The sequence below is a fragment of the Lithobates pipiens genome, unplaced genomic scaffold (genome assembly GCF_037356315.1).
Source record: "Lithobates pipiens isolate NorthernLeopardFrog02 unplaced genomic scaffold, aLitPip1_a1.2 Scaffold_13, whole genome shotgun sequence".
Classification (NCBI taxonomy): Eukaryota; Metazoa; Chordata; class Amphibia; order Anura; family Ranidae; genus Lithobates; species Lithobates pipiens.
In genome coordinates, this window is record NW_027507718.1 from 508,283,643 (window position 1) to 508,306,283 (window position 22,641).

The window sequence follows — 22,641 nt, forward strand, 5'->3', positions numbered from 1 at the left end:
TTGAATTCTCCCTCCCGTTCGTGTTTCTGGTGAATAAAGTGTTCTAAACCACAAAATTGAAATAGGGGAGTCGGACAAATCCAACGCATGGAGGAGAGGGGGGAATCATTGAAAATTATTTTACGTTTCTTAACTCAAAACATCACCTGAAGCGTATCGTATATGACATGAGATTTATTCTGTACTATGTACGTAAAATGAACGTAGAGGGCGGGGAAATGAATGACATGGCCCCGAGTTTTCCCCGGTCTTCCCCCTGTGGCAGGTGGTACGTTCCAGCAGGCCTGAGCCCGGTGTGCCGGCTGTGGGGGCGGGGCCTGGAGCTGTGACGTGTAACAATGGACCCGGTGCTGTACATTGTAGCGGCTCTTCTCCTGGCTGTGCTTCTCTACTTCACTGCCAGGATCCGGGGACACACCGAGCAAGGTGAGCCGGTCCCAGTACTCCCTGTACCGGGCTGTCTGGTCTGGGGGAGGGACTCTGGTGGGAGGAGGAGCAACTGTATGGGGGCGGAGCTCTGCACACACATTTACACCTTGTACACACATGCACCTGGCTGGAGAGGGACCCTCCATGCACACGCGCCTGGCTGGGTGACTGCCTTGTACACACATGCACCTGGCTGGGGGAGGGGCTCTGTGCGCACGTGCCTGGCTGGGGGAGGGGCTCTGTGCGTACACGCCTGGTTGGGGGAGGGGCTGTGCGTACACGCGCCTGGCTGTGGGAGGGGCTCTGTGCGTACACGTGCCTGGCTGTGGGAGGGGCTCTGCGTACACGCGCCTGGCTGTGGGAGGGGCTCTGTGCGTACACGCGCCTGGCTGTGGGAGGGGCTCTGTGCGTACACGCGCCTAGCTGGGGGAGGGTATCTGCGCGTAAATGCGCCTGGCTGCGGCAGGGACCCTCCGCGCACACGCGTCTGGCTAGGCAAGGACCCTCCGTGCACACGCGCCTGGCTGGGGGAGGGTATCTGTGCACGCACACATGCCTGGCTGGGGAGGGACCCTCCGCGCACATGTGCCTGGCTAGGCAGGGACCCTTCGCACACACGCCTGGCTAGGGGGAGGGGCTCTGTGCGCGCACGTGCCTGGCTGGGGGAGGGTATCTGTGCATGCACACGCACCTGGCTAGGCAGGGACCCTCCGCGCACATGCGCCTTGCTAGGAAGGGACCCTCCGCGCACATGCGCCTTGCTAGGCAGGGACACTCAGCACACACGCACCTGGCTGGGGAGGGGCTCTGCCCGCGCCTGGCTGGGGAGGGACCCTCCGCGCACATGTGCCTGGCTGGGGAGGGGCTCTGCCCGCGCCTGGCTGGGCAGGGACCCTCCTCGCACATGTGCCTGGCTGGGGAGGGGCTCTGTGCGCACCTAGCTGGGGGAGGGGCTCTGTGTGCACACGCGCCTGGCTGAGATTAGGTGGGTGTTTTGTTAAAGTTTCTCGCCAATCTAAAGTTTCCATGCAGTGTGGGCTCCTCCATCTCCTGTGGGTGCGGGGCTCTGACCATCGGTGATTATTTCATTCTCCATCATCTATGACTGCATTAGGATATCTGCAATCAGGATAATACCGCATTATCGCCACTAGATGGCATTTATGATCTTAGAATAAGAAAATAAGTAATTACTTCCAGGCTGCAGTCACACCTGATTTCAAAAGGCTCTGCTAAAATGACAAATCACACAGCCTGCATTTCCGGCACCATCCATTGTAACGGCACCTAAAAACGCAGTGCTGTTCTATCACCACTAAATTGCACCGCAATCGCGGCAAACCACATCGTGTGAAGCTTGCTCGTCTGTTGGGCGGCGATCCTTTTTTAAAAATTTTTATTTTTTTTTGCGCATTTTGACAGCGGCGTAATATTGGTGGTGGAACTCCGCAGTTCACCAAGGAATTCTGATCGTTTCCCACATTTGTACATCGCAGAGCAGCAGACAGATTTGTACCCAGCAATGTCTGGGACTCCCATGCATGGACACTCTGCAATGGGATCTTGAGTATTCATTTTTACCGGGGGGGGATGCACCGATACTGAGGATTTGCCCGAGTCCTCGCCTAATCTGATGCTTGGACAATCAGGAACGATCGGTGTGGGGGAGTTGCGATCACCGATCTCCCTGCTTTCAATAAAGTGTCTGTTTAGATCCCTGATCTGTCACCAAAGGCCACCCCAACAGGGTTGATTTAAAAAAATATTTAAAAGTAAAATTGTGAAAATAATAATAATAAAAAAAATATAGAAAAAACACTGACACTGTCCAAAAAAATAAAATAAGAAAGCATTGTAAAAAAAAAAAATATATATATATATATATATATATATATATATATATATATAATAAAATTAAATAAAAAAACTACTGACACAGTCCATGCCTTATCAGTGCTGCGTATTAGCGCCACTGTCACATGACATTATTGGTACCTGTACTTAAAACAAAAAAAAAAAGGTGTATCAGTACAGCCCTAGTTTTCACACACGGTGTGTGTTTGTTTATACTAATAAAAAAATGACCTAATAAGTTTTTTTAGATTTTTCGAGCATTCGCACAGAACGAATGTTATGACTGGAGGAATTGCTTTGCAATTTTTAAAAATGAATCCCATCCCACCCGGCTTATAGAAGTCTGACGGCGGGGCTTTCCCCATTATGACTGGATGTCATGTGACGTCCTTCAGAACATGTCGCTCGTGCGCCCGACCCCCCCTCCCCCGGGAAGTATAAGCGCCATGCGATTGGTGGAGTGGTGTGTCGATCGGACACACCGCATCTCTGATCACAGTAAAGAGCCTATGAGGTAGAGCCTGTCATTGTCCAATCACAGTGTAAATGGGAAGTGGCTGTTCTCGGCATTCCTCTGCTCACGCTGACGGCTGATAAATGGCTTTCCTGACAGGGTATCCTCGCTGATAATTGGTACATTGATATTCAGTGCAGCCCAATCAGCGATGCCCAGCAGTGCCGCCTATCACTGCCCATCAGTGCTGCATATTATTGCCTCCTCTTCAGTGCCATCAGTACAGCATCATCCATGCTCGTCAGTGCACTGATAGACAGTACAATGATTATCATTGCAGCCCCATCACCGATGCCTGCCAGTGCCTCCTCATCAGTGCCCGCCAGCGCTGCCTCATTAGTGCCGTTAATGCCTTTCAGTCCGGCCTCATCGGTGACCGTCAGTGCTGCATTAGTGCCTGTCAGAGAGGCCTCATCGGTGCCTGTCAGTGCAGCCTCATTAGTGCCTGTCAGTGCAGCCTCATTAGTGCCTGTCAGTGCAGCCTCATTAGTGCCTGTCAGTGCGGCCTCATCAGTGCCTGTCAGTGCTCGTTAATGAGGCCTCATTAGTGCCCGTCATAGCCTGTCAGTGCGGCCTCATTAGTGCCTGTTAGTGCCTGTCAGTGCGGCCTCATCAGTGCCTTTCAGTGCGGCCTCATCGGTGCCCGTCAGTGAGGCCTCATCGGTACCTGGGCAGGAAGGGGGTAAAAGTGCCCAGTATTGAAGTGGTTAAATACACCCCTCGGTCTGCAAAAAAAGATAGGCGGTGTATCTGTGATCAGTGAGGGATCGGAGGGATCGGTGGCATCCTGGGAGCAGAGAGAACGCGCCTCATATTGATACAATATATTTACTTTACAAATATGTTTATATTTGCTTTTGTTTCATTTGTCTGTTAAAGAAAATAAAAATACTGTGCGTTCTCTTCTATTCTCACAACTTTTTTTGGTTGTCATTTTTTACAGATCAGCCTACACATCAGTGGGGGCCAGTGCTCCCCCCAGGGGAAAACAAACAGGAAAACAAACGGGAAGGCGGCATTAATGGCAGCAGAGCTGGACTATTGCTCAGGCAATGCATGCATTCCTTCTGGTAGTACCTCTGCTTTGTGCATCTCTCTAGAAAGACTATAGTGACTAGAGAGCCTAGACCCATCTCAAAAAAGAGGACATCCTCCCCTGAGAGTGATATGGCTGGTCAGAATGAGCCATCAGAAGGGTTGCCGCTGCTTTTAGAATTACAGCCCCTGTATATAAGACTAAGATTTTTTTACTCTAACCATTCTAAGTTTGGAGCAAAAAAAATTGATGCTTTAATCGCATCCCAGAATGGGACTAAGCATAAGCAGGTCCCTGTCCATTGCTCAGGACCCTCATGCTGAGGAACAAGGGGCGAGAGATGACACATTTCTCTCAAGGGAAAGATGCTGATATCAGATGAACCCAATACTAAGGATCAGGTTCGCAGCAAAGGTGGTTGGTACAATCTCTCACTGAATTGTTCCGCTCCACATTTTTACTGCCAATAAGAGCAGTCAGTCGATGAGCCCACTTCTGATTTGGGTTCACTAAAGCCTTCTCAATCTGTTCATGTTTTTCCTATCCATGTACGGCTAAAAAACCTTATGTTTTCTGACTGGGAGCACCCAGATAAACAGTTTTTTCCTCCAAAAAAGTTTTCAATACTTTATCCTATGGAGGAAAAGTTCTATAAGAAATGGGTATTTCCCGCAGTTGACGCTGCTATATCTTCTGTACCCGACTTGTCCAGTAGACAATGCTCAGATGCTAAAGGTTCCAACAGATAAGAAGTTTGAATTCCTTTTTAAAAACTATATTTCGCTTGCAGGTTCAGCCTGTGCTAGCAGCGATCACAGTATCTCAGCCCTTAAAGGACCAGTTTATGGAGGTACTCAGGATTATTCCTGATCAGCAGGCCCAAGTTTTGGCCGAGATATCAGAAGTGTTGTGTTTTACAGTAGACGCTATGAATGATTCTATTCTCCAGGCCTCACGGCTCATGCTAGTACATGTGCATAGAATCCTATGGTTGAAAAATTGGTCAGCCAAAGCGCCATGCAAAAGCTCTGGGCCAGTTTCCCATTTCATGGTGAATGGTTATTTGGAGACAATGTGGATAGGCATATCCAAAGAATTTCTAACGTGAAAAGTTCCCTTTTACTGGTTAAAAAGGAGTTTAAGCATTTTTTTCTTTTAAAACGTGCTTCTTCTCCGGTGCCAGCCTCCAGGCAGTCATGACGGCCTCCACGGTCAGGTTCAAGAGGTAAACCTCAGGGTTAGTCCCAGGGCCAAAAGAGGACCTGGGGGAGGAAACCCACAAAACAAAATACTAAAGCCCCTTTATGAAGGGGCACCCCCGCTCCCTCGAGTGGGGGGAAGGCTTCTACAGTTTTCAAGGGTCTGGCAGGAACAATGTCAAGACAGATGGGTGGCTTCCTCAATTTCTCTAGCTTACAAACTAGAGTTCTGAAGGTTCCCGTCTCCTCAGATCAAACATTCCCAGAGATCCAGTGAAAAGAAGTCTCCCTTTCTAGCTTTGGATCATCCCTTGTCTCAAAGAGCGATATCGGTGGTCCCCTTGGAAGAGCAAGGATTAGGGTTTTATTCAAACCTGTTCACGATTCCAAATGGGGATGTCAGACCCATTTTAGATCTCAAAGATCTAAACTGTTTTTTGAATACCATTCTTTTCACATAGAGTCAATGCGATCAGTAGTCTTCATCCTACAAGGGGGAGAACTTCTGACATCAATCGACATCAAGGATGCTTTTCTCCATGTGCCGATTTTCCCCACTCACCAGAAATTTCTACGCTTCAAGGTAGAAAATCTTCATTTCCAGTTCGTAGCTCTTCCTTTGGTCTAGCTACTGCACCTCGAGTGTTTACAAAGGTCCTGACTACTCCTTTAACCAGGTTAGAGGCTCAAGGTATAGCTTTACTTAGTCTTAGATGATCTGCTCTTGATGGATGAATTGGTAGCCTGCTTAAAACCAAAGTTTGGTCACCACAATCAGCTACCTGGAATACTTAGGTTGGATTCTTTTTTTTTTTTTAACAGAAGATTTTATTAGACAAATCAGCATTACATCGTAAAACAATACAGTAAGTCCGGTGTCAAATGGGAATAGACAGGAGAAGTCACCTTCATCCGGCGGTCATCCTTTAGCTAAGGATCCAACAATACAGGTGTCATGAGTACCAATTATAGGTTGGATTCTTAAACTAGAAAAATCCTTCTTAAAACCATCAAGGAGATTGCAGTACTGGAGGCTGATCATAGATAGGAGGGTGTTTTTGCCCCAGGAAAGGATCAGTTCCATAAGGGAACTGATTCAGTTGATCAAAACAAAGAAGAATTCTTCTAATCGACTTTGCATGAAATTGTTGGAAAAGATGGTGGCTTCTTTCGGAGGCCGTTTCTTATGCGCAGTTTCATTCAAGACTGCTGCAAAACAGTATCCTGTCAACTTGGAACAAGAAGGTCCAAGCTCTGGACTTCCCAATGCATTTATCCCCCAAAGTGCGTCAGAGCCTCAATTGGTGGTTGATATCCAAAAATCTTCAAAAAGGAAAATCCTTTCTACTAGTTACCTGGAAGGTGGTAACAACAGATGCCAGCCTTCTGGGCTGGGGAGCAGTCCTGGAAGAAGCATCTGTCCAAGGGAAACGGTCCAAATCCTAGATGACCTTGGCCTGGACGCTCAGACTACGGAATTATCCTGTCAGGATCCAATCTGACAATGCCACAGCTGTGGCCTATATCAATCACAAAGGGGGCACAAGAAATCGTGCAACCCAGAGAGAGGTGAATCATATTCTATGTTGGGAAAACAACATTCCTTGCTTATTAGCAATTTTCATTCCAGGGATAGAGAATTGGCAGGTGAACTGCTTGAGTCACCAACAATTGTTCCCGGGAGAATGGTCCCTTCACCTCGACATCTTTTGTCATTATACTAAAAATGGGGGGTTCCGGACGTGGATCTGTTTGCGTCCAGATTCAACAACAAGATCGACAACTTTGTGTCAAGGACAAGGGATCCGATGGCATATGGAACAGATGCCTTGGGTTTTCCATGGGATCAGTTTTTCACTGATCTATGCGTTCTTTCCTGTTCTGCTGCTTCAGCGCCTTCTCGCAGGATCAAGCAAGAAGGGAAGGAGGTGATTCTTGTGGCCCAGGTGAACTTGGTTTGCCAGGATCGTAAACATGGCGGTAGGGGAACCTTGGACCCTACCCCTATGGCCAGACCTTCTCTCGCAAGGTCCGGTATTCCATCCTATCTTACAAACGCTAAATTTAGCAGTTTGGCTATTGAGACCCACATTCTAAAAGATCGTGGGCTGTTAGCTTCAGTAGTTTCTACTTGGTTAATAGGAAGCCGGCCTCCGGAGTCATATACTATAGATTAGAATCTGGAAGGCATATGTCTCCTGGTGTGAATCCAGGGGTTGCCACCCCAGGAAATATGTCATAGGTAGGATCCTTGAATTCCTACAGATAGGATTAGAAATTAGGTTGGCCTTGAGTACTATCAAGGCCAGATGTTGACTTTATCTGTGTGTTTTTTTTTTTTTTTTTCAATGACCTCTTGCTTCACACTCTCTGGTTCATAACGTTATTCAGGGGGTAACGCGGATTAAGCCTCCAGTCAGGTAACCCCTGAACCCTTGGGACTTAAGTTTAGTCCTGTCAGCTTTACAGAAGCAGCCTTTTAAACCTATACAAGATATTCCCTTGGTCCTCTTGACGAGGACAAATAATTTTCTTGGCTGCAAGAAGAGTATCAGAGTTGCCTGCTCTTTCTTGTAAAGAGCCATATTGGATTATTCATAAGGATGAGGTTGTATTGTGGCCTCATCCTGAATTCCTACCGAAGGTAGTATCGTTTTTTTATTTAAACCAGGATATTGTTCTGCCTTAATTTTTTCCAGAACCTTGTTCTGTGGAAGAAAGATCACTACATTCTCTTGATGTGGTGAGAGCGGTCAACGTCTATTTAAAGTGTCCTCTCAGATTCATAAAACAGAGATGTTTTGTTTGTGTTGCCATGCGGTCCTAAAAAAGGACAGGCAGCGTCAAAATCTATTTCTAAATGGATTCATCAAGGTATTGTTCATATTAAAGCGCAATTCTCCAGGGCTGTTAGTGCTTCTTGGGCAGTGCATCATCAAGCTTCCATGGCTGAGATCTGCAAGGCCGCAACTTGGTCTTCAGCCCATACATTTACCAGATTCTATCAAGTAGATGTAAAAGATCATGAGGATATCGCCTTTGGGGCGCAGTGTACGGCAGGCTGCAGTATGAGTCCTCTAGTCTCTTAGTGTCCTACCGTTTATTATGTCTCCCTCCCTTCACTTGGCATTGCTATGGGAAATCCCACATAGTAACTACTATGGCTCTGTGTCCCATGATGTACGATAAGAAAATAGGAGGTCCTCTCTTCTTTAGTATACACGTGTATTGTAGTGGGAGGGGTTATATAAGGAGTACACTTTTTAATTTAGGGCGTACCAGTGTCCATCACCTGAAGGTGGCCTATAATCCACATACTAACTACTATGGCGCTGTGTCCCATGATGTACTTCAAAGAAAAGGATTTTACAGGTTGTTATAAAAATCCTATTTTATTGTTTTTACTGGTTATGGCGGCGCTCTGCGATTTCTAGTGGGACTGCAACATTGCACAAATGCACTAATTAATGTATAAATGACACTGGCATTCCCTGGGTGTGTTCCTTGGGTTTGTTCTAACTGTAGGGGTCATGGCCTACCAGGGAGATGACAGGTCGCTGTTCCTGATAACTGGGAACAAAAGATCTCTGACATGTCATCTGGCAGAATTACATAGTCAGTTCACTGTTCTGCCTTGGTACACAGCGATCGCGGGTCGCCGGCGGACATCGAGTCCACATGACCCGCAGGCATGCTCTCGCAGCGGGCGCACATGCGCCCACTATGTCCTGTGCAAGCACCAATGTACACCTATAGCGGTTTGCGCAGGAGAGCCGACCTGCCGCAGTATAATGACGGTAGCTGGTCGGCAAGCAGTTGAGGTATAAAATGCTAAGGTGGTAATGTGGCCCCCTCACCCCCCAATCTGCCCCTTATACTTATACTCCTCACCTAGCGCTGTCGCTTTCTGTAGTCACTCTCACAGGCCATTGGCTCATGCTGCTGTCCGTCAAATCCTATGACAGGGGAGCAGGGGGTGGGACCGAGCTATGGACATAGGCAGTGCGGCTCAGGATCAAGCCTGCAGATGTGCCAATAGAGAGCGGCTTCCCATTGTGGCCAATGGAGGAGCCAGGAGATGAGGAGAATTGGGGCTGCTCTGTGCAATTCTATTGCTCAGAGCAGGTAAGTATAACATAGTTGTTATTTAAAAAAAAAAAAGATTAAACTTTACAATCATTTAAAAAAACTTAACATCACTCTAACCCAGGGCTCGACAAAACCCGGGCGCCAGGTCGCATTTGCGACTAGAAATAGCGACTTGGCGCCTGGGGCAGCACAGCTGGGGGTATCCTGTCTCCGTGGACCCCCCCAGTGTGATCGCGTCGGGCCGTTCCGCCGGTGGCCGGTAATTGAGGCCGCGGCTTTGAGGCCTTCTGCGGTCCTATGATTCCTTCTGGAATCTGGCGCCCTCTTGTGGTGGCCGTTGGCATGACAACCAGCAATGTTAATGGAGCTTTCTCTGCCTGTTTTTCTATTACCTGCCTATCTCATTCCCTTTATTTAGAACCCCCTAAACATTATATATATTTTTTATTCTAACACCCTAGAGAATAAAATGGTGGTTGTTACAATACGGTCTGTCACACCGTATTTGCGCAGCGGACTTGCAAGCGCACTTTTTTGGGGAAAAATAATTTATTTAATAAAAAAATAACAGTAAAGTTAGCCCAATTATTTTTTTATATTGTGAAAGATAATGTTACGCCGAGTAAATTGATACCCAACATGTCACGCTTCAAAATTGCACCCGCTCATGGAATGGCGACAAACTTTTACCCTTATAATCTACATTGGCGATGTTTAAAAAAATTCGACAGATTGCATGTTTTGAGTTACAGAGGAGGTCCAGGGCTAGAATTATTGCTCTCGCTCTACCGATCATGGCGATACCTCCTATGTGTGGTTTGAACACCGCTTTCATATGCAGGCGGGACAGGGCGCGTTTAAAAAAATGTTTTTTCTTTCTTATTTTAAACTTTTTTATTTTTGTTTTTTCACTGTTCTTTTAAAAAAAAATTTGTGTCACTTTTATTCTTATAAGGAATGTAAAAATCCCTTGTAATAGAAAAAGTAATAGAAAAAGCATGACAGGTCCTCTTAAATATGAGATCAGGGGTTTACACTAAAATGCAATTTAAAAAAAAAATTGTCATTTAAAAAAAAAAAAAAAAATGTCCCTCTAAGAGCTATGGGCAATGACTTGGAGACGGGGGGGGGGGGGGGGGCGCGGCGCTATCTTCCCCTCAGTCGTCTCCATGTCAGGCCAGGGACAGGTCCGAATCGCTGTTACCGACCTGGCTCCTAACTTTTTAAGCTGGCTCCTAGATTCCAAGCAAATTTGTCAAGCCCTGCTCTAACCTATAAAGTGCAATTTTATATATGAGTGAGAGGTGCATTTCATGATTTTGCTTTCTATTCCATTGCAGCTGACCATGAGGTCCAACAGAATGTGGTGGCAGCGGCAGCAGGGAGACCGCGTTTCCAGCCAGAGGAGAGGGGAGATGGGATGCCAAGGAGAAGGATGAACAGAGGCATGATGGCCCAGAGGCAAGCTCGGCGTATGGAGGAGGAGAGAGAAGGTACCAAATGAAAGTCCTTCATTCTTGCATCACTTTATTATCTGCTTACTTCAATGACTACTAGCCTGCGTGTTGTCCTCCCAGTCTGCGTGTTGTCCTCCCAGTCTGCGTGTTGTCCTCCTGGTCTGCATTTTGTAAATTTTACTAACCATAGGTGACACTTTAAAAGCCTTTACAGGTTACCACTTTAGATTTACAGAGGAGGTCTGGTGCTAGAAATACTGCCCATGTTCTGACGTTCACAGCGGGACCGATGCACGCGCTCGCCTTTGTGCGCCAGCACGGGGGCACGTTACATTTACATTTTTTTAATTATTAATACATAATTTATTTTTTGAAAAATGTTTTTATTACTTTTATTGCGGTCACAAGGATCGTAAACATCCTTTGTGACAGTAATAGGCAGTGACAGGTACTATTTATGGAGAGATCTGGGGTCTGTAAGACCCCAAATCCTTCCTCTGCCCTTGAAAGCATTCAAAACCCCAAGATTTATTGCTTTTGATTTTTCAAAAATGGCACCATTGACATCCATGTAAACCAGAAGTGATGTCATGTCATCGCTTCAAAGTTACCAGAGCTGATCAAAGCCAACCCCAGCCTTGTTTGGCTGTCCGACCAGCTGGTGGACGTGCTGGCTGGTAGATCAAGGCTCCCGGTGGTATGGGAGAGCCTTAGCAAGCTGAGTTTTAGCCGCCCCGATTAGCTGCTCTGATTGCTATTACAAGAGGGCTGACCACCAAACTCTTATGCCTCATACACACGGTCGGACATTCCGACCACAAAATCCGTCTGATTTTTTTCAGACGGATTTTGGCCGAAACTTGTGTTGAATACACACGGTCGCACAAAGTTGTCGGAAAATCAGATCGTTTGGAATGACAATGTACAAAACGTACGACGGGGCTATGTAGAGGCCAGTAGACAATAGCTTTTGTTTCCAAATATTTTCCGAGTATGCATGGCACTTTGTGCGTCGAAATTCTCTACACACGATCGGAAAAAGTCCGATTGGATTTTGTTGTCGGAAAATTTTAGATCCAGCTCTCAAACTTTTTCCGTCGGAATAAGTCCGATAGAGCACAGACACGATCGGATTTTCCAACAACATAAACCGATCGGACTTTTTCCCTCTGAATTTCCGACCTGTGTATGGGGTATTAGAAACTGTACCAGGACGATGCCTGTTACTGCTGAAACTTGAGTGTGGTCAGATGAGACCAAAATTAGGCTCTTTGGCATAAACTCGCAATGTTTGGAGGAGGGGGAATGCTGCCTATGACCCCAAGAACGCCATCTCCACTGTCAAACATGGAGGTGAAAACATTATGCTTTGGGGGTGTTTTTCTGCTAAGGGGACAGGACAACTTCACCGCATCAAAGGGATAATGGACGGGGGCCACGTACCGTCAAATCTTGGGTGAAAACCTCCTTCCCTCAGCCAGGGCATTGAAAATGGGTCGTGGTTGGGTATTCCAGCACGACAATGACCCAAAACACACGGCCAAGGCAACAAAGGAGTGGCTCAAGAAGAAGCAAACTAAGGTCCTGCAATGGCCTAGCCAGTCTCCACACCTTATAAAAAAATTAAGGCCAGGCCCACTAACAGGCCAGATGTATTTCCGTTATCTTGCAAACCTGACCTGTTAGTGGGCCCTGAGGACAGGGTTGATGATTACTGTTTTAAATGATAGAGACAGAATATCAACCAAAAATCAAGAAAAAACACAATACAAATGTTATCAATTGAATTGCAGTTCAATGAGTAAAATAAGTTTTTTTTTATTTATTTTTTTTTTGTTTTTTCTTTTATACTCTTGTACTCTCTTTTATGAAATTTTTTATATATATATATATACAATTTAAAAAAAAAAGTATTTGATCCCCAAGCAAACACATAACTTAGTACTTGGTGGAGAAGTCCTTGTTGGCAAGCACAGAGATCAGATGTTTCTTGTAGTTGGTGATCAGGTTTGCACACATCTCAGGAGGGATTTTGGTCCAGGTTTCTTGGCTGTTGCTTGGCAACTGGAAGTTTCAGCTCGTTCCATACATTTTCTATAGAATTAAAATGGTTGTAAACCCTTTACAACTACTTTAAACTACAGGCAAGCCTATAAGTAGGCTTACCTATAGCTACACTGGATAGCTCCTAAACCTGCACGGTTTGCGCACTAAAGCAAAGGGACGTACATGCCGTTGCTTCAGTTGTACTGTGCCGTTACCGGCGCCTCCCGCGCATGCGCGGGAGTGGTGTCATCGTGGCTCCGGCCAATGACAGCGCCGGAGCCGCGATACCCAGAAGTAAGCCCCCTGGGGAGATGTCGGCCGCCGGAGCGGTGAACGAGGACCGCTGCAAGGGCTTCAATCTCAGGTAAATAATTCATAATGAGCTAGTATGCTATGCATATTAGCTCATTATGCCTTTATCTTGCAGAATTTTTTTTTTTGGGGGAAATGTTAAAAAGGGTTTACAACCACTTGAAGTTCTGGAGACTGGCTAGGCTACTCCATGGCCTTAATGTGCTTCTTCTTGAGCCACTACTTTGTTGCCTTGGCGGTATGTTTTGGGTCATTGTCATGCTGAAAGACCCATCCATGACCCATCTTCAGTGTTCTGCCTGAGAGAAGAAGGTTCTCATCCAAGATTTTTACAATACATGGCCCCATCCATTGGCCCCTTACTGTTGCAAAGTTGGCCTGTATGTTTAGCAGAGAAACAGCCCCAAAGCATGATGTTTCCACCTCTGTGCTTGATTGTAGTGATGATGGTGTTCTTAGGGTCATCGTCAGCATTTTTCTTCCTCCAAACACTGCAAGTCGAATTATTGCCAAAGAGCTCAATCTTGGTATCATCTGTCCACAGCACTTTCTTCCAATCCTTCCCTGAATCCTTTAGATGTTCATTGGCAAATGTCAGACGGTCCTGTACATGGGCCTTCTTGAGGAGGGGGTCAATCCATGGCAGCTTATTGTGTTACCAATGGTTTGTTTGGTGACTGTGGTCTCAACTGCCTTGATATCATTCACAAGCTCCTCCCGTGTAGTTTTGGGCTGATCCCTCACTTTTTTTCATGATCATCCTTAACCCATGAGGCAAAAGTTTGCATAGAGCTCCACACCGAGGGTGATTGATGGTTATTTTGTATTTGTGATTAACCGCTCCAACAGTTGTCTCCGTCTCACCAACCTTCTTGCTGATGGTCTTGTAGCCCATTCCAGTCTTGTACAGATCTACAATATTGTCCCTGATGACGTCCTTTGACAGCTCTTTGGTCTTGCCCATGATGGTGAGGTTTGAATGGTGGAGGCTTAGGTGTCCTGCTCCATTCCCGGCCTGAGCCGGAAAAATGGAAGAAAGAGATTCTGTGGACAGTTGTCTTTTATACACATAATGAGTTGTCATTAGGAGCACCTTCTTAAATTGATGGGACTGATCTGTGTACCACATGAGCACCTACTGTAGCCAGCCTGTGGGAGCCACAATCATTGTTGGTTGGTAGGGGATCAAACTTATTTTACTCACTGAACTACAACTCCATTTATAACATTTGCATCATGTTTTTTTTTTTTTTTCTGGATTTTTGGTTGATATTCTGTCTCTATCATTTAAAATACACCTATGATAAAATTTATAGACCCTTCATTTCTTTGTAAGTGGGCAAACTTACAAAATCTGCAGGGGATCAAATGATTATTTTCGCCACATAATGTTTGGAGGTTCTAAGTAATTTTTTTTAGCAAAAAAAAATAAAAAAATAAAATTAGATTTTTACATGAATGGGAGAGGTGTCAGAATGGTTCCCAAGCTGAACTGGTTAAAGTGATTGTATACTAATTTTTTTTAACTTTTACCTACAGGAAAGCCTATAATAAGGCTTACCTGTAGGTAAAAAAATATCTCCTAAACCTGTACGGTTATGGAGATATTCCCCTCGGTATGCGCCGCTGACTGCAGCGGCGCATGCGCACAAGGGGGTTCTCGGCTGAAAGCCCCGTGTTCTGCCATATAGTGTCCGGCCATCATATAGTGTCCGCCCCGTACTGCGCATGCGCAGTACGGAGCAGACGAAGCTTCGGAAAATCTCCGAAGCTGAACGGCGCCTGCGCCGTGAGTAGAGGTGGTAGCCCCACCATCCAAGTGGACATAGGGTTGTGAATATTAGAGGGCCCCTCGTGGGGCCCTCTAATTCCTCTGCAATTTTCGGAATCTGTGTTGCTGTGTACTGCGCATGCGCAGTACGCAGCGGACGCTATCGGATGGAGGACCTTATATGATAGGACACCGGCAGTGGCCGGACCCGGCCGGGATGAAATCATGCGCGGGAGTGACGATATCGCGGCTCCGGCCACTCACAGCGCCGGTGTTCTGCCATATAGTGTCCGGCCCGTACTGCGCATGCGCAGTATGGAGCAGACGAAGCTTCAGAAAATTTCCGAAGCTGAACGGCGCCTGCGCCGTGAGTGGAGGTGGTAGCCCCACCATCCAAGCGGACATAGGGTTGTGAATATTAGAGGGCCCCTCGCGGGCGAGCTTCGCTCGCCACGCTTCGGGCTCGGCCTCGCTGCGCTCGGCTCTTTTATGTTCCTACTCTATGTCCACTTGGATAGTGGGGATAGAACCTGGACTCACAGCGCAGGCGCCGTTCATCCTCTGCAATTTTTGGAATCTGTGTTGCTGTGTACTGCGCATGCGCAGTACGCAGCGGACACTATCGGATGGAGGACCTTATATGATAGGACACCGGAGCCACGATACCCTGAAGTGGATCGGACCAGATGTCGGGGCCTCGTTCTAAGGTATTTCATAATGAGCTAGTATGCGGTGCATATTGGCTTATTATGCCTTTTCCTTTGCAGGTAGAAAAAAAAAAAAATACATCTGCAGGTTTACTCCCGCTTTAATATAGAAGTGTTGTATGGAAACTACTACTGTATTGACCGGTTTGCTTGTGGTTTATAGGCCACTGTGGCCTGTTCCCCTCCTTGTTACCCAGAATCGGCGCCTTATTCATCCCTGACCATTGTTAGGATCCAGAGACTTCCGCTCAAAGCCCCCCGAGGATGAGAACGAAGTGTCATCACGGTGGTGATCAGTGTCAAATTTTCCACCTGCTTATAAGCGTGTCTCTCTGCACCCGGCGGAGATATTAGCCAGGAAGTGACATTTACAATCTCAAGGGGATCTGCAGATGGGTTACAATTCTCTCAGGTAGTGAAAGGGTGAATTCTCGAAATGACTCACCGGCACTCACTATCACATATTATGTGCTGATGTTTTGCTTTTCACAAAGAAAGTGACATTTTCCTGGAATCTTAATGCATCTGCTGGGCTTAAAACATGCGATCGACCAAGAAATATTGAAATTCAGTAAAAAAAAAAAAATATTGAAAGAGCGTGAAAACCTGTCAACACAAACGCCACCCAAATGTAAAAAAAAGATCCATTTAGTCTGTATGTGTTTCACGGAATCATTGTTAAAGCTGAACTCCGGCACAAAATGTTTTTATTAAAGTGATTTGTAATGCTCGGTTTATTTTTTTTTTCATTTTTTTTATTGGTAATTAAACATGTTATACTTACTGCTCTGGCATATGAAAAATATTTAAATAATATAAACGTTTTAATATATAAAAAAATATATATAATACAATCCGCCCGTGTGGGCTCTGGCAGATTGTTTTTTTTTTTACCCAAAAGTCCGGCGGACTTAGAAAGCAGTTTTGACTCAAAAACTGTCCGAGCATGCTTCCCGGCCAGTCAGGAAAGGGGGTGGGGACGAGTGAGCGCTCCCCCCCCCCTCCTGAGCCGTACCAGGCCGCGTGCCCTCAACATGGGGGGGTGCTTTGGGGAAGGGGGGCCGCGCGGCCCCCCCACCCCAAAGCACCTTGTCCCCATGTTGATGAGGACAAGGGCCTCTTCCCGACAACCCTGGCCATTGGTTGTTGGGGTCTACGGGAGGGGGGCTTATTGGAATCCGGGAGCCCCCAGATCCCGGCCCCCCACCCTATGTGAATGAGTATGGGGTAAATAAAACACAACACACAAGGGTTTAAAATAATTTATTGCACAGCTTCGGAGGTCTTCTTCTGTCTTGGGGGGGTCTTCTTGCCGGACTCCTCCGCTATCTTCTGCTCTTTTACTAGCGGAGGAGCCCAGCTTTCTTCTTCGTCGCCGCCTCCCGGGGTCTTCTTCCGACTTCGGGGGTCTTGTCCCCTTCCTTGGTTCTTCTTGCCGGGCCTCCGTGCCTTCTTCCAGCTCTTTTACAAGCGGTGGCCCGGTCTTCTATCACCGCCGCCTTCTCTTCTTGTTCTTCTTGTTCTTCTTCCTTGAGATGTTGACTCGACACGCTCTCTGGCCGCAATGACAGGGACGCGGCATGTGGCGACTTATATAAGGGCATTGCCGGGTGATGTCCCCGCCCATTATGATGTCACAGTCCCAGAGGATGCTGGGACTGTGACATTTTAAGGGCCGGGGACATCACCCGGCGATGTCCCTATATAAGTCGCCACACGCCGCGTCCCTGTCATTGCGGCCAGAGAGCGTGTCGAGTCAACATCTCAAGGAAGAAAAACAAGAAGAGAAGGCGGCGGCAATAGAAGACCGGGCCACGGCTTGTAAAAGAGCTGGAAGAAGGCGCGGAGGCCCGGCAAGGAGAACCAAAGAGGGGGGCAAGACCCCTGAAGTCGGAAGAAGACCCCCGGGCGGCGGCGACGAAGAAGAAAGCCGAGCTCCTCCGCTAGTAAAAGAGCTAGCAGAAGATAGCGGAGGAGTCCGGCGAGAAGACCCCCCAAGACAGAAGAAGACCCCCGGAGCTGTGCAATAAATTATTTTAAACCCTTGTGTGTTGTGTTTTATTTACATTTTTTTCACAGGTGAATGGGTAAGGGAACATTGTACCTCATACTCATTCACATAGGGTGGGGAGCCGGGATCTGGGGGCTCCCAGATTCCGATAAGCCCCCCTCCTGCAGACCCCAACAATCAACGGCCAGGGTTGTTGGGAAGAGGCCCTTGTCCTCATCAACATGGGGACAAGGTGCTTTGGGGTGGGGGGGATTTCCTCCGTGTGTGGGCAAGTCTGTTCATTTCAAAAGTATGACGGACTCCCACCTAGTCCGTCGGAAATGTCCGGTGTGTGGGCAGGTCCGCTCGTTCGGAAATTTGGCGGACTTTCTGGCGGTTCGTGTGTATGCGGCATTAGAATTATATGTAATTTATAAAAAGAAAATATAAAGAATTATCTCCACTGTTGTGTTCGGTGTGAAGTACTGCCCATTCAAATGAGTGACTGAATGAGGATGTGTGTAATTTTTAATTTTTTTAGGCCTTGTTTGAATTGCTCATCAGAGGGGGCATTAGACAGATGGCGAAGAGGAGTTATATCGCCTCCTTACTGTCAAATGCCCTCTGATTACAAACAAAAATGATATTTTTTTTTTCTTATTTTATCTGTTCCTATTTAACCCCTTATTAATGCTTAGTGTACCCTAATCAGCTCCATTTCACAATTTTTTCGAATTAACTTCTCTTTTTGTAACCATTAATATTTGTATTACTTGTATTCCTTTTTTATTTTTTGTGTTTTTTAGTCTTTATTTGTAATTTTGCAAATAACTTTGCAATGCTTTGTAGCAGGACTATCATTTTAGTGCTTTTTTATTTTTTTTAAATGGGACAAACGATATAATGCAAAATATGCATATATACATAAAATATTTTTTGTTAATTCCAATTTTCTATGTCATGGTTTATCACGCAAAAAAACAATTCAGTAAAAAATACACTAAAGCAGGGGTCTTTAAACTACGGCCCTCCAGTTGTTCAGGAACTACAATTCCCATCATGCCTAGTCATGTCTGTGAATGTCAGAGTTTTACAATGCCTCATGGGATGTGTAGTTCCACAATAGCTGGAGGACCGTAGTTTGAAGATCCCTGCACTAAAGTGAATATTAGGGCACACAAATGCCTGACATTACCAACATTTTTTGTAAAAAAAAAAAAAAAAGTTGCACCAAATTGATACCCAACATGCAACGCTCCTTCAAATTGATGACGCACTTGGGTACCCTATATTTTCTATAGGCGATGCTTTAAAAGCCCCTATAGGTCATTCGTTTAGGGGCCTAGAATGATTGCTTTTACCCCAACGTGCGTGGTGATCTGTAACGTGTATCAGAAGCAATGTTTTCGTATGCAGGCACCCGTGATGTGTATTTATGTTACCATGTGTGCATACATGGGGGTGGGTTAAAACATTTTTTGGGGGGATTAAAGTACTTTTGGTGTAATTCATTAAAAAAAAAAAATTTTTTTTGACTTTCACAAAAACTTTATTTCACAAAGGGGACAAAAAGTCCTTTATTTTTAGAGTTCCCCCAACCCTCAGTTTGCAGACCGGTGATGGTCCATGGCCTGTTGGGTACCAGGCTGCATGGTGGGCAAGGCTTGATTTGTATTTGTGGTCACACACGTTGCTGCTTGGGCCCCCCCTGCCCCGTAGGATGTATTTTCCGCTACACTGTGTCCCCGCACAAAGGGTGAGCTGGGAATTGTAGTCCGAAGACCTGAAGAAAGGCCAGCCTTGCGCACCAGGCCAGATCAGTCGATCTAGAGCAGCCAGTCAGCTTGAATGTGGAAGATGGAGGAAGGTTGGCACAGGAGACTCATGGAGCTATGGAGGCCATACCGGCTAAACCATACTCCACCCCCCCACCCGGCCCTTGGAGGGGTTGCCTTCCACGAGGCAGGTCTCTGGTGCCAGAGAGGTTGGGGGGGGGGGGGGGGGGACTGCTGCTCTATGTGATTATAATATTTTTAGGACACATTCTCTTTCAGCTGCCCACCATTGAAGCTAAAGGAGGCACAGGTCGCACTCCATTAGCTTCTTCCCTGGCTGCCAAGGGCCAAGGGAAGTGGCATCAGAAACCAGAAGTGACGTTTTACATGTTGCTTCTGGCTTTACTCTAGCTAGGGGAGATCAGCGAATGGATGTTTGTTGGTCTCCTTCCCCTCCACTTAGCCACACTCACTGTGTGGGTCCTAAACTCACAAGTGGAAAAGAAAAATTACACTTTCTCTGAGATTAGATATGCAAGTTGCATTTTTTTTTCTCGATAATATTACATTGAGAAGTTCCCAAATATTTTTTTTTTCTGGTGTGAAATGGCTGTGACCTACAGGCAGGGCCACTAATAAGGGGGTAGCGTCAGCCCTCCTGTACCGGACCCTAACGCCATCAGTTTATGGTGCAGGCAGTCCCCCCTCCATGCAGCCCAGCTAGCTTCTTTTCCTTTCCAGTCAGCTGCTGCAGGGAGAGCCACAGGGAATGGTCCCCGGTTTCAGGGAATGGCCCCCCTCTCTGCTGCTCTGATCACACCCTCCCCTGTCCAAGATCCCCGACATCTGCAGCTTTCATCCCTCTGAGCCCCGCCCCCTGTGTTTAGGATGCTTCAGTTTGTGAACGAACAGGGGGCATCTGTATAGAGTGCTTCCTGTTCATTCATTCTGTGAGGCCGCGTACACACGCGCGGACTGTTCGCCCAACCTTGTCCGCTGAACAGTGTTTGGGCGGACAGTCCGCTCGTGTGTGGGGCTTCAGCGGACAGTTTCAGCGGACAGTTGGCCGAACAAGGTCTTACGGAAATTCCGAAAAACTGTCCGCTGAAACAAGGTTTCAGCGGACTGTTCGCTCGTGTGTAGGCTTGTTCGGCCAACTAAGTCTCGCGCATGCTCAGAAAGGATTTCCACGTCGGAAGGTTGCATTGCAGTGTATAGGACGTCGTATTTTTCGTCCCGTCGTACGTGCCGTTCACGTCATCGCGCACGGTTTCAGCAAACTGTTCGTCCGTCGTGTGTGGCCATGTCCGTCCATGCTAAGTTTGAGCGGACTGTTCGCTCAAACTGTTGGACGGACAAAGTTGGGCCAACAGTCCGCGCGTGTGTACGCGGCCTAACAGTTGAGGCTGCAAAGAAGGAATTAGGGATTTGTGTCCTCAATCACTTTCTAAGGTCTCAAAAGTGAGAAATCACTGATATTTCACCAAAGTCCCCCCCCCCCCATCCCCCATGATTTATAACAGCAGCCCTGCCTACAGTAGACCTATTGCAGCCCCCTCAGTTCAATCCACTACATCTGAGTTTTAAATTCCGGATATACATTTATATATACAGCCCTCAAAAGTTCCACTTGCCTTCTCACAATTTCTCTGGAAATTAGCTGGGGACGAGTGTGGAGCAGGGGCAGACCGGGCTGACCGTTTCCTGACTGATCTCTTCCGTCAGAAGCAGTGCAGCCTTTTTTTTTTATTTTTTTTTTTATTAGGCATCAGAGTTGCCCGGGGGGAATTGCCCCCTTGCCCTCAGATGCCCTGTAAAAAAAATATCAAAAGCGATCAGACAGAAAACTATCAGGAGGATTGCCAGGCGGATGACACAGAGCAGGGATCTTTTGCTGTGACACAGCATAGCTATGAAGTCCCGCCTCCCTGGTCTGGCTCCTCCTATGATAGACAGCACACTGGTCCCATGCTGGTCCAGGAGGCGGAAAACATTGTTTGACAGCGGCCTGTGTTTCATATACAAGCTGTGTCACAGAGGGAGAGCCCCACTCTGTGTGATCCGGCCGGAAATCCTCCCGATTCTTCTGTGTGATCCCTGCTGCACTAATGGGTACACATGATGCTGCACTGATGGGTACACATGATGCTGCACTGATGGGTACACATGATGCTGCATTGATGGGCACTGATGGGGCTGCATTGATGGGCTCTGACGGGGCTGCATTGATGGGCTCTGACGGGGCTGCATTGATGGGCTCTGACGGGGCTGCATTGATGGGCTCTGACGGGGCTGCATTGATGGGCTCTGACGGGGCTGCATTGATGGGCTCTGACGGGGCTGCATTGATGGGCTCTGACGGGGCTGCATTGATGGGCTCTGACGGGGCTGCATTGATGGGCTCTGACGGGGCTGCATTGATGGGCTCTGACGGGGCTGCATTGATGGGCTCTGACGGGGCTGCATTGATGGGCTCTGACGGGGCTGCATTGATGGGCTCTGACGGGGCTGCATTGATGGGCTCTGACGGGGCTGCATTGATGGGCTCTGACGGGGCTGCATTGATGGGCTCTGACGGGGCTGCATTGATGGGCTCTGACGGGGCTGCATTGATGGGCTCTGACGGGGCTGCATTGATGGGCTCTGACGGGGCTGCATTGATGGGCTCTGACGGGGCTGCATTGATGGGCTCTGACGGGGCTGCATTGATGGGCTCTGACGGGGCTGCATTGATGGGCTCTGACGGGGCTGCATTGATGGGCTCTGACGGGGCTGCATTGATGGGCTCTGACGGGGCTGCATTGATGGGCTCTGACGGGGCTGCATTGATGGGCTCTGACGGGGCTGCTTTGATGGGCTCTGACGGGGCTGCTTTGATGGGCTCTGACGGGGCTGCTTTGATGGGCTCTGACGGGGCTGCTTTGATGGGCTCTGACGGGGCTGCTTTGATGGGCTCTGACGGGGCTGCTTTGATGGGCTCTGACGGGGCTGCTTTGATGGGCTCTGATGAGATGGTTTCTGATTGGTGGGCTCTGACGGGGCTGCACTGGTGGGCTCTGACGGGGCTGCACTGGTGGGCTCTGACGGGGCTGCACTGGTGGGCTCTGACGGGGCTGCACTGATGGGCTCTGACGGGGCTGCTTTGATGGGCTCTGACGGGGCTGCTTTGATGGGCTCTGACGGGGCTGCACTGGTGGGCTCTGACGGGGCTGCACTGGTGGGCTCTGACGGGGCTGCACTGGTGGGCTCTGACGGGGCTGCACTGGTGGGCTCTGACGGGGCTGCACTGGTGGGCTCTGACGGGGCTGCACTGGTGGGCTCTGACGGGGCTGCACTGGTGGGCTCTGACGGGGCTGCACTGGTGGGCATTGGTGGGCTCTGACGGGGCTGCACTGGTGGGGCTCTGACGGGGCTGCACCGATGAGGCTGCATTGGTGGGCACCGATGAGGCTGCACTGATAG

The 22,641-nt window shown here is 47.8% G+C and overlaps 1 protein-coding gene across 1 annotated transcript in view; it reads left to right on the top strand.

Annotated features, from left to right (window-relative positions):
- The first annotated feature begins 269 nt into the window (after positions 1 to 269).
- Positions 270 to 22,641, top strand: part of DDRGK1 (DDRGK domain containing 1) — a 141,416-nt gene continuing 119,044 nt past the window's right edge. The window contains exons 1-2 of the mRNA XM_077478043.1: positions 270 to 426; positions 10,462 to 10,614. Of these exons, the coding sequence (XP_077334169.1) occupies positions 339 to 426; positions 10,462 to 10,614 (241 nt within the window). The 5' untranslated portion in view covers positions 270 to 338. The remainder of the gene's footprint in view (positions 427 to 10,461; positions 10,615 to 22,641) is intronic.